Source organism: Mycetomoellerius zeteki, unplaced genomic scaffold (assembly GCF_001594055.1).
Source record: "Mycetomoellerius zeteki isolate Tzet28-1 unplaced genomic scaffold, Tzet1.0 scaffold82, whole genome shotgun sequence".
In the NCBI taxonomy this organism is placed as follows: domain Eukaryota; kingdom Metazoa; phylum Arthropoda; class Insecta; order Hymenoptera; family Formicidae; genus Mycetomoellerius; species Mycetomoellerius zeteki.
Genome location: NW_017257851.1, coordinates 154,180 through 166,355, shown reverse-complemented (window position 1 = coordinate 166,355; position 12,176 = coordinate 154,180). Strand labels below are relative to the sequence as shown.

At 32.8% G+C, this 12,176-nt stretch overlaps 3 protein-coding genes across 4 annotated transcripts; 1 reads left to right on the top strand and 2 right to left on the bottom strand.

Annotated features, from left to right (window-relative positions):
* Positions 1–412: 412 nt before the first annotated feature.
* On the top strand, positions 413–2,744 carry Secp43 (tRNA Selenocysteine associated protein). The gene is made up of 6 exons (XM_018459314.1): positions 413–539; positions 659–772; positions 878–1,075; positions 1,747–2,069; positions 2,249–2,448; positions 2,559–2,744. The coding sequence occupies exons 2-6, from the start codon at positions 731–733 to the stop codon at positions 2,681–2,683; spliced, it is 888 nt and encodes a 295-aa protein (XP_018314816.1). The 5' UTR covers positions 413–539; positions 659–730; the 3' UTR covers positions 2,684–2,744.
* A 1,048-nt stretch (positions 2,745–3,792) lies between these two features.
* Positions 3,793–8,082, bottom strand: Bdp1 (transcription factor TFIIIB component B'' homolog Bdp1). The gene is made up of 6 exons (XM_018459305.1): positions 7,835–8,082; positions 6,399–7,162; positions 5,787–6,240; positions 5,330–5,712; positions 4,652–4,756; positions 3,793–4,481 (listed from the first exon to the last, which is right to left on the bottom strand). Exons 2-6 carry the CDS (start codon positions 7,135–7,137, stop codon positions 3,793–3,795), a joined length of 2,370 nt encoding a protein of 789 aa, XP_018314807.1. The 5' UTR covers positions 7,138–7,162; positions 7,835–8,082.
* An 848-nt stretch (positions 8,083–8,930) lies between these two features.
* Positions 8,931–11,014, bottom strand: cbc (protein CLP1 homolog). Of its 2 annotated transcripts, XM_018459313.1 has the most exons (4): positions 10,807–11,014; positions 10,635–10,687; positions 9,485–10,542; positions 8,931–9,169 (listed from the first exon to the last, which is right to left on the bottom strand). In XM_018459313.1, exons 1-4 carry the CDS (start codon positions 10,826–10,828, stop codon positions 9,058–9,060), a joined length of 1,245 nt encoding a protein of 414 aa, XP_018314815.1. In that variant the 5' UTR covers positions 10,829–11,014; the 3' UTR covers positions 8,931–9,057. The 2 variants fall into 2 exon arrangements, with proteins under 2 accessions (XP_018314815.1, XP_018314814.1); XM_018459312.1 differs by having other exon boundaries at positions 10,635–11,014.
* Between the last annotated feature and the right edge of the window lie 1,162 nt (positions 11,015–12,176).

Here is a 12,176-nt window from a genome sequence, read left to right as displayed (position 1 = left end):
AGGCCTGTTCTTTTTGGCTGAACTGGTGCAAAAGTTCAGCCAAAAAGAACAGGCCTCATTGTAAATAGCTGAAGTGTAGATAATCTTATTTGTTATGATATTTTAAAGATTAAATTACAAAATCCGACTCTAATAAATTTCGTAAAATATAAATAAAAGAAAATTTCGTAATAAAATATTACTTCTGCGAAACAAAATATGAGTATGGTTATTTATCTGCAGTCTGCACCGAGAATAAGGTGTAGATGCATTAGTTGTGATTAGCGCGAGTTGTGATTAGCCACTGCTTTTCCGCTTTCTGCTTTTCCGTCAAGGTGTAAACGCGCCCTTAGGCATTCTGCACCGAGAATAAGGTGTAGATGCATTATTTAAGCAGAGAGAAATCTGATGATATATGTTGTCAACGGTATGATACTAGCGTGCCTAGCGGTTAGCATGTATTTATATACACTTTAATTTTTTTCTTACACAAAACGAATTATCGTTGATTCTATTTAATAAAATATCGTGCAAAGATATACGGTGTACATTATCACAGTGTACGTATATACATACATCTAATATCTAAGATCAGTGTAAAATTTGTTATACAGTCAAGATAAAGAAATAGCACTAAGACGGTATAACTCTTATAATTTTTTTTTATTCTGTTCTGCAGAATTCAGTCAGATCAGAAAAGATAAATACTTAACTACATATCAGAAAAAATAGATTGTAATATTTAGCAAAAATGTCAGGGCCAATGGTATTGTGTCAACTATGGATGGGTGGAGTAAGTAAAAAAAAAAATTGTTTAAATAAAATTTAAATAAATTATTTCTCCGTTCACAAATATTCCACACAATACGAATTATTATTAAAAATCATTTAATTATAGTTGGAGCCATATATGACAGAAAGCTTTATCATGAACGCATTTCACAAAATGGGCGAACAACCACAAACAGTAAAAGTTATGCGGAATCGATACACTGGCGAGCCAGCAGGATATTGTTTTGTACATTTTCCAACTGATGAAATGGCGCTCGATGCCATGCATAAATTGAATGGTAAAGTGATACCTGGTTCAAATCCTGTAAGTATTAGTATGTAATGCATTAAACTTTATAAATATACAATAGCTTGTGCTATACTTAAGCAACAGTCAATATTATTTTTAATATTGCTTAAAACAACAATTAATAGTATCTAAGTTGAGTTGGCTTCTTGTAAGGAAGCCATCCTATATAATTTTTATAGAAAAAAATCTATAAATCTTTTATTCAAGTTCCACTATAAGTATAGAACTTTTATAAGTACAATACATATTTTACACTATACTTAAGCAATAATTGTTATTTTAATAACAACAACAATCAATAGTATTTAAGTCGAGTTGACTTTCTGTAAAAAAAATCATCCTATACAGATCTTAATTTTTTCTTTATTTCATTATAATAGAAAAAATTCATAGAAAAAAATTATAAATCCTTTGCCTTATAATTATACTGTACAGAATTAAGCTTCTAAAATTGATTTAAAAATTTATTCTCCAAGACACATAATGCTTCTACACACAATGTATCTACCTTCATTTTTTAGATTCAATATTTAAAAAATTTTTTCTGTCAATGGAATATTTTTTCAGTTAAAATTCTTAGTATATATATGACATCAGGGATGACAATTCTATGTACTAAACCTAAATTTTGACAAGTATTGCTTTAGCAATGAGTTAATGAACGTTGTCTTTGATGTATTTTATAGCCTGTACGATTTCGATTAAATCACGCTAGCACTACTGGGAAACCTGCCGCCGAGCGAGAATTCAGTATTTGGGTAGGCGATCTGTCTACCGACGTAGACGATTATTCCTTATATAGGGCATTTGCTGCAAAGTATAACTCAATCAGAACAGCTAAAGTTATATTGGATAGTTCTGGATTCAGCAAAGGCTATGGATTTGTCAGGTTTGCAAATGAGGAAGAACAGAAAAACAGTCTAATCACTATGAATGGCTACAGAGGACTTGGAACAAAATCTTTGAAAATCTGCAATGCAGTGCCTAGACCTTGGAACAAAATATCTGGGTGTGTCTTAACTGTACATTAAAAATTATAAATAACGTTTGTAAAAAGGATAAATTCTTTTGTCTGGCCATTGTGTGTTCTGAACAAAATATTCGCGTTCGATATTATACTGTAGAGAAAGAATTATCTATAATATTTAATTAATAATTTTATAGTTCATTTTAAATTAATGATTTTAGTTCAACACCACCGCAATCAACTTCTGAATATCCAGCATCAAACATGAATTCAGAGGCATATAATTATTATGATACATCATCATACTGGAATAGTTACAGTGCTTGGCAACAAGGTTACTATGAAAGCGAACCGACATCAGATACTTACAATAGCTATGTATCTGATCAAAAACCTGAGGAGGACGAATTAGAATTAATCGGTATGTTATTTATCTTCTTATGATGTTGTAAGGAAACAAATATGTATCACATATTTTTCAACAAATCTTAAATATACTAGTCTAATATTTTATATTTTCTGTTTTTATAGAGCATTCAATCCCCATTGACATCGATAAGGTGAACAGAGAAATAATCGAACAAGATTATAATTTGTGGGATGCTTTGGAAAGTTCAAAATGGATTCCATGTGATACTATAGAATTGTGCTATTAATTAAATTAAAACAATAAGATAACCTTAAAAAATATATTATCATTATTATCATTATCACTATTATCACAAATGCAATAAAAATAAAAATTTTAACTTATGCAAAAATACCAAAAATAAATTATACGTAATCTTTTAAATATAAAAGGATACATTTTGTCAATTATGATACTAAAGACAATAAAACCATTAGTTTCCAAATATATGTGCAATTTTTATTGCAAAAATAAATAAATGCATTTCAGTTGCTCAATGTTTTACATGTGATTTGTATATTCTGCAGCTTTAATGTTATTTAAAAGCCACTTAATATTGACTAATATAATTTTACAAAAAATACTTATGGCAGTATTTATAATGCTGATTATTATAACAGTGTGCTTTGACCATTACATACTCGTGGTGTGTTGATGTGTTTATACACATTCTAATATTTTTCTTGCAAGAGAATCGAATTGTTCTTATTTTCATACCGATTTATTCAATAGTAGTAATTGTAAATGCACAGTGTATTATGTACGTGTGCGTGCGTGCGTGCGTGCGTGCGTGCGTGTGTGTGCGTGCGCGCGCGCGCGCACACAGCTCTGGTATTTTTATGATCAGAAATAAAACTAATTAATGTGTTCAGAATAGAGACGTAGCATCTGAGCAATATATTTTTTGTATACTATATATCATTTCTCATCTCGCTCTACAAAATTATTCAATGCGCAAATTGAATGACAAAATAAATAGGCATATAAAAAATTTCGCTATCGCTTTCTGATAAAAAAAAAAAGTTAAAAATAGATAAAATATACTCTCGTTTTGCACATATATTAATCAAGCCTTATCATATTTAACACAATCTCCGTTTCGTCGCAAAAAAATAACTATAACTACAGATAGAAAATGTTTTATACATAATTTGCAATTAGTATAAAAAATTTGTTTACACATATATATGTATGTGTATATATATATATATACATATATATACACACATGTGAAAAAAATTTATCTTATGCATAGTTTACATAAATTTACAACAAAATTTAATATCCTATTAAAGAATATTCCAATTTTTGTAACTTTATATAAAGTTAGATTATAATTAAATGCAATGCAAAAGATCATTTTTCAGAATCATCCACAATGTCAATCGGTTCGGTATTTTCCGGTTGATTGATTAAAGAAGGCTCCAATGGCTGATTCCCAGACGCCGCGCTAGATGTAACTGTTGTGCTAGAGTCGATATTGGAGGCAACCATATAAACTTGTAAAATAGTATTTCCAGGATTCTCTGCAGATTCCTTCGAGACGATTACCAAGGCTCCTGGTTCCATTTGATTAATATTTGGTATCATCGACATAATATTGTCGGAACAAGATGTTTCCGTGTTTTCGCTATTCGTAACTTGTGTATTTACATACTCTGTAACTTCCACAGCTACATGTGACGGTATCTTGTTGTCTATCGGTAATTTTTTCTCTTTATTATTACTGTTACGTGTAGTTAAGTCAGGTGCTTGTAACTTCCTTATCTTCTTTGACAATCTACCAGATCTAGTCGGTCTGAGTTGATATACTTCCTCAGAGCTATCCGAATCAGCATCTGTACAAGAGCTATAATCGTCGAATTTGTCGTCCGAACGCTTTTTCGATCTTCGCGCTTTTTTCTTTCCCATTTGTTGCTGAACATTATTTGTATCGCTACAAATTTCTATATCGATTTCATCGTTTGTCGTCGACACTACAGTATCTTCAGCTTCTAGATCATTGGGTAGTGATCCACATTCTCCAATACTTTCCGCTACTAATCCTGTAATTGTTTGTTTTGGATTAATTTTCCATAAATGTATGTAATATATACACACACACACACACACTTCGTATAAAATATAATTCTTTAATATGTCCCAAGAAATTTTCTATTGTATTATTATTAATAACATTATTTATTTTATGAAATTAAAATTATATTATACTTACGATGCTTGCGTTTTCTTTGACTTCTGCTCAAGGATTGTTCGCTCTTAGATTTCTCCGGCGCTTTTTTGGATGTGTTTTGTATATTTTCCAGATTTTGTAACATTTCTAAAGGCAAAACATATTTTGTAATTTACTTGTTTATAACATAATGTAAATTAAAATCTAAAGAAGAACAAACAGATACGAAAGGCATTTCAAGAATAGAAAAATTTTATTTACGTAATTATGATTCGAAGTTTAACTGCAATTATAGTAAAACCATAATGATATAAAGTAATTTTTAGTCAAAATATTGACTGCGTTCAGCAAAGAAAATTGATCAGTGAGTGGTCAGAATCTAATACATAATTGGTTTTTATCTTTAGTTTTTTGCTGGATCTAAGTATAAAAATCAATTATTTTAAAGAAATCACTGAGCGCTTACTAATCAGTTTTCTCTGCTGAACGCAGCCAATTATAATCGAAACAAAAAATGCTTGCGATTTTACTATGACATAGCAATTAACTCCAAATTGTTATAATTATATCAAGTATTGAGAATAAAATGTATATTTTTTTTCTACTTGAAAATACTCTCAAACAATTTGGCAAAGTTTTTCTACACTCATCTTTAAACATTGTTTTATATATTTCATAACTTGTATATATAAAAGTAGAAAAAACTATAAAGGAACATACCTAGTTCCTCTTGTAGCATATCAGTATCAAATTCTTGATGATATTTGAGGGCTTTTTCAACTAATTGTCGATTAACCCTTTCTTCCTTCTGCATTAATAGAAAATCTGTACCTACTACATTTAAAACTCTATAAAATTTAAATGTTTCCCATTTCGGCCACTCCTTGCTCCTCTTATGCCTTTTATAGAAACCGCCGCTATGGAAATTATCATCTTCTATAGTAACATTACTCGTCAATATTTCTTCCTCTCTTCTCGCATCTGTCTGCTCTATCACAAGACTTTGTTCATCTATTATCAACTGACCATCAGGACCTACTTTCACTTGCGGCGTGGGCATCGCCGATGGATCATCTTCATCTTCCTCTTCCATTTCCATTGGTCTATAAAAAAATAAAATCAATAACATTCTTGTATAGATGTTTTATATTTTATCGTTATAATTTAATATGCTTACTGTGGTATAGTTACTGAGTCAGCTCTACGTCCAGCTGACAATTTTTTCATAGGATTTGTCACTGGATTATAATATATCAAGTCGTACATTTTCAACTGACTTCTATCAGGTGTTCTATTTTCATGTTTTAGTAAAAACTCCCTTCTAGCTTCGGCCAGCTTTCTCGCCGATTCCGAAACTAGCGTACGTCTTTTCTGCGTTATTTTAATTTTCTGAGGACTGTTTTGATTGTCATTGACATTAGTTTCCTTATTGCTTTGTACAGAACAGACAGAATCATTTCGTACGCGGTTCGGCACGACAGATGCAACTCTCTTGCTGTATTCATCCTCGGATTCACTTGCGCTCGCACCGCTTCCTTGTATACTGTTCTTTCTTATTCTACCGCTACTGTCTAATCTTGGTGTAGGTCTCATAAAACATGGACGATTCTGTATCACCTTTGTAGGAGAGGCTGAAAAATATGTATATTAAAGAACATATAATTATAAAGAAATTATATTGTTATTGTTATATCTATAATCTTAAAGATGATATTATTATAGATATATTGATAGTAATCAAAATATAAAATATTTTCATACTTCCAATTTAAATTTCTTTTTATCTTACCAATATCTGTTACTGTAGACATATCTGATGGTGGAATATTTTTTTGAATTGATTGATCAGTAACTTTGTCAGGCTTGAATCCAGTAGACGGAGATTCTTGAGAGTTTAATTTTGCCTGAGCATGTAACTCTTGAGAGTTTGGCTTTGTTCGAGCATGTAACTCTTGAAAGTCTGATTTTAGTGGAGATGGATATTTTTGAGAGTTTAGCTTTGCCTGAACATGTAACTCTTGAGAGTCTGAGTTTAATGGAGATTTTTGAGAATTTGGCTTTACCTGAGCATGTAACTCTCGAGAATATGATTCGATTGGAGAACATAATTCTTGGGAATCTAGTTTATCTATAACTGATTCTCTTAAATTGACTTTATCCTGTTTCTTCTCAGTTTCCTCTTTGACCTTTACAATATCTTTGGCAGTTTCTTGTTCTGGTATATCAATAGGTATATCTTTTTCTTTCAGTTTTTCTTGTTCTGATGTATCAGTACTGGATACATCTTTTTCTTTTCGTTCTTTTTGTTCGGATGTATCAGTCTTAATTACATCTTTCTCTTTCTGTTCTTTTACCTGCGCAATATCTTCAATAATTTCTTGCTTTATCTCGTTGATATTAGATATATTTTCTTCCTCCTTTTCCTTATCAACGTCATTGTTAGCTTCAGTAGAATCTGCTGAATTCTGCGTAAGCTTTTTTCGAACTGGCACAGCAGCCAAAGCTTTAATACGCAATCGACGCAACATTATTGCATATATATTTCTATAAAATCTGCAAAAAGTAAGTACCAATGAATCATAAAGCAATAATCTAGCTTATCAATAAAATTAGTAAATTATAAAATCATACATTTGGCCTTGTGGCCTATTTCTTTTTAGCTAAACTTCCTGCACAATGCTTTTCTCTTTTTCTTTTTATATTGAAAAGAAAAAAAAAGATGAACTCTTATATAAAAAGTTAAACTAAAAAGAAATCCGACTTATATATATATATATATCTTGCATATATACTTTCCAAATAATTAATTCGTGATTAATAAAAATTGATAAGTGATTAATGAAACTAATTAATGAAAATTGCTGCAGATTTGCTTTTTAACTAGATATTCTGCATAACGCAGAAGGAAAGAGCATAACAAATCAGCAGATATTGACAGATGTAATAATTCGATTCGCGAGAAGCAATTTGAATATTACAAACACAAACACGCGAAATATCTTTCTTGTAAGTTCCCACCGGATGGTAGAATAATAGCGGCTTCAACCTTTTGAGATTATACAGTGCTAGATAGTTACCCTATTTCTTCTGTCTTAAATTCGGCTTATTTTCTTCACAAAATTAAATTTATCCTGATTTTCTCTTCCTTCTCTCTTTTGATCAAGCTATAAATATGCTCTACGCGACATGTCACATGTACTTGGAGGTTATCTCGTTGTCACTCACCGACGACGGGATTATTTCGACAAGCGAGCGAAAAGCGATCTTCGGCCTTCCTCGAGAATCAAAGAAACATCATATCTCCGATGATCCTTCACTATCTATGGTACAAGCAGCTGCGTGGTATCACCTTGTTATTGCGGAACACGTGGAATCACACGCAACCGAAACGAATTCGACGTTCGAATTCATTAGACTCAGAGAGAAAAAATCATTCACGAGCATCGATCATCGTCTTAATGATACCGTGCACTACGCTCATCGTGCGCTCATCTTCAGTCTTATCTTCTCAGCTCGTAAATATGTGCGTATCAACACTATCAATGTGTGATAACATCGATCAACATCGATCACATCTACTGTTCCTTAAGGGACGCGTCAAAGTATCAGGTGCTTCTTAAGTTACACCCCTCTCTTCTCTGAGTGTTTTTCTTTTATAAAAAAACGCGTGATAGAGAAAGAATAAGACATTTACGAGTAAAATAAATAGGATCTAATAGATTTGTTCTCTTTATTTTTAGATATAGAAAGCATAATAAATATTTAAGTCCATTTTTATAGCTGTTTTTTACATCTATTTATAATAAGTCTGTCGTTTATTCCTACACTTTCTGAACTGCACAAGTGTAATAAGTTGAAGTGAAACAAACGTACATTTGTTTTGCTGCAATTTATTACACCGTGGTGCATCAGTTCAGTGAGTATAAAAATAAATGACAGATCTAATATAGATATAAAAAACGGCTATAAAAATGGACTTTGCAGTTACAATAATTAAATGCTTATTATAATAATTAAATTAAATATTTAAATAAATATATAATTTAAATGGAAAATAATGAACAGCTGTTGTCATATAAAATAGTTCAAAAATTTTGGGACAGTTAATGAACTTGTGCAAAGTTCGTACATGTATATATTTAACATAATTATTTAACTTATACTGCATAAGTATAGAGGAAATTAAAAAGAGGAAAAGATATTGTAAATGTACACAACATGGAAATTCTATTTGAAATGTTCTTGTTTTGTATTTCTTAATTATTCTTCAGATATTGAATACAGATACTTATACAAATATTCATAAAATGCTACATGATATATTTTTGCATCCTAAACTCCTAAACTTCATGTAAGCGCCAGGTAAAAATTTACAATTTCATTAAAAATATTTTATTTCACTATTTACCTTTATCACATTTATAATAATAATAAAAAATAATCTAAATCTAATGGCTGTCCATAAATTGTATATCCGACAATAATAGCACTGTATTTGGTAATGGTCTAGGTTGTGGGCTAAGTACTGTAAACGTCTGCCTTTCAACGTCCACGTTAGTCCTGTAAATAAGAAATATATCTTCATAAGAAAAATGATATCGATTAATAATCCTCTGTCTACAATCTGGATCTTTTTTGGCATAAGCGAAATTTCGCTTTTGAATTTCTTCGAAATAAAGAAGAACGGTTTCCCCTCCTAAAATAATTGAGAAAATTATTCGGTAATGTAATAGAGATGAAACGTAATCCTGAATTTTTTTATGTTTTAAAAAACTTAAAACAGTAAATAAACTTAGATTGGACAAAGAAAGATCCAAATTACAGATGAGGGATTAATAATGGTAAATATCAGATTATTGAATATTGTATACTAACACACAAACAAATCCAGCTACATTAGTCTGTACAACGTCATCTTCAGGAGAATCAGCAAAGGAAACAGACAGCAAATGATGCAGCAAACTAGGTCCCGGTGTAACAGCCACCAGTTTTGTCAGGTTGTCCTCCGCCTTCATGCCCAATGGCATGCAAGATGCTGGTAGAACAGGTGCTCCAATTTTGTACAATCTTGCTTCGTTCCACTTTACCTCGAAACTATGTGGATACAGTGGAGTCCGTGAACCATAGAAATATTCTCTAACACCCTGATCTCTCGCTTCACTTCTTTGCGCTTGGCTTCTCTCGACAACTCCACCACTCTTCGGCAAAAAGACTACCTTCACAAAGTCTGGCATGTCTCTCACCAATTCGTTGTAGAGTCTCTCTTGATCCAATACAAGAATCGCATCCACTTCAAATGCCTGTGCAGCATGCGTGAGCAATTTATAACCATCTCCTTTGACCCAGCCACATGTATTTATAACAATCCCTGATGCTTTGGCTTTTTTGTTGGCTTGTAATCTATCTGAGCAGACCTCTGCTAAACGTGTTACAAGTAAGTTGTATAGCGTTACATTTGTTTGTGGTGTTTTATGTCCGAAATGGAAGACAAGTGGAGCTTGCTGGCTGAAACCTTCCACTATATTGGATGGTCGTTCTACCAACAAAGCACCCACAGTCCCAGGAATCGCTATATGTCCCTGACCAACATCAAGATCAACAAAAATAGGTCTTCTGCCCATTCTAACAGCATAGTTCAATAATATTCTACAAAGCGTAGACTTTCCTACGTCGCAAGGTCCTACTATCATTGTTATTGGCCCTCTAGTGTCATCCTTCTCTGCCATCTCTCTCATTCGTTCCATTGCTGCATGACAATTCAAGTACAGACCCATAGGAGTCTCCTTTGCTACATAGCTGACGTCTGTTTTCCCAACTAATTCAATAGTACAGCCCTGCCAAGTAAAAACTGCAACTTTTGCACCAGCAGTAAACTCATACTTTTTCCCTTTCACCAATTCTGTCCCAAAAACTTCTGCCAAGCCATTCTTTAACTGCAATAACAATATTTTGTTACCCGATAATAAAATTTTAAAAAATAGTAATAAATGAAATAAATTCTCTATAAAAAATCATGTCCTATTACCTCCAATGTAACTTTTTCATTTTTGCTTTCCACTTCGAACCTCAATTCGCAATCTGGATCCAATTTAAATTCTTGTACTACAGACTTTTCGTCGGCCATTTCTCAATTATTTTAGATAAATTACATAGATAAAATTAATTACACAAAATTTGTTAGCTCGACGTTGAGTTACCCTTGTGCCAATTTTTTCGCATTTCGCAATATTTATCAATTCTTGCAAAACAATTACGAAATTTTGTAAATGTTTATAAACGAAACGGTAAATAACTGGAACGATAATAAGATTGTTATAACGTCCAATGCTCTAAAATAATGAGCATCTCATGAATGTCGTCAGTAGGGCTATTCTGTAACTTTTAACGACAGTTCGGTATCGTTATATTGTCGTTGCGCAGCTTTTTCATCATGTAAATACCTGCGCAACGACATCCCTAGCTAGTAAAATTGTCGTTAAAAAGTTACAGAATAGGCCTACAGAATAAAAAAGCACAGACGTTTCTAAATTGTTCTAAACTAACCAAGTTCGTTCGCATTGCTTGATCGTGCTTGTTAACCCAAACAATTTTTATAGACCGGTATTTAGGATGCCATTACATGAGCGCGAAAACGCGGAAACGCGTAACCAATCAGAAGCAATCCGCTGTTAAGCCGGTTCTACATTAGTCGCATCGTAATATCGCAAGCGTTATGGTCCAATCAGAGTCGAGCTAGCTTGACGTTGATTGGACCACAACACTTGCGACGCTGCGATGCGACTAATGTAGAACCAGCTTTATGGTTTCGCGTTTCACCGATTACTGATTGGTTGCGCGTTTCCGTATTTCCGTGTTTCCGCACTCATGTAATGCGGGGTCTACAATAGAAGTCATAGTGGTCGTAGGGTCTTAAGTCGTAAAAAATTGACCAATCACAGTTGATTATTCTTCTTATATCCGACTGTGATTGGTCAATTTTCTACGACTTAAGACCCTACGACCTCTACGACTTCTATTGTAGACCCCGCATTATAGTATTTTGTTAATGCGGCTCTCTGATTGGTTCACGATATCTTAAGGTGCATTCACATGCAAGGGTCAAGCAACGGAAGCAGCAACCAATCAGCTGGGCGATAAGTACGGGTAGTGATGTAAAAAATATTTTTTACGCCACTGTAAAAATCGCCTCGTTAATTGGTTGCTGCTTCCGCTGCTCGATGCTTGACGCTTGCATGTGAATGCACCTTTAAAGGCGCGTTCACATCTTGACGGAAAAGCAGAAAGCGGAAAAGCAGTGGCCAATCACAACTCGCGCTGGTAGTAAGTAGTACAAAAAGCCGAAATTGCCGACCAGTGTGAGTTTTGATTGGCTGCTTTTTCGCTTTCTGCTTTTCCGTCAAGGTGTGAACGCGACCTAAATGTTACTTCTGACTACGAATGCATTGGAGTGAACAGGAACTATAATAGGAGCGTATTGAAGTATGTTGGAGCATATATATGGATTTTTATAAATTTAATTCATGTTTTTATTATATGTATAAATTCGTTTCGAATGGATAATGTTATA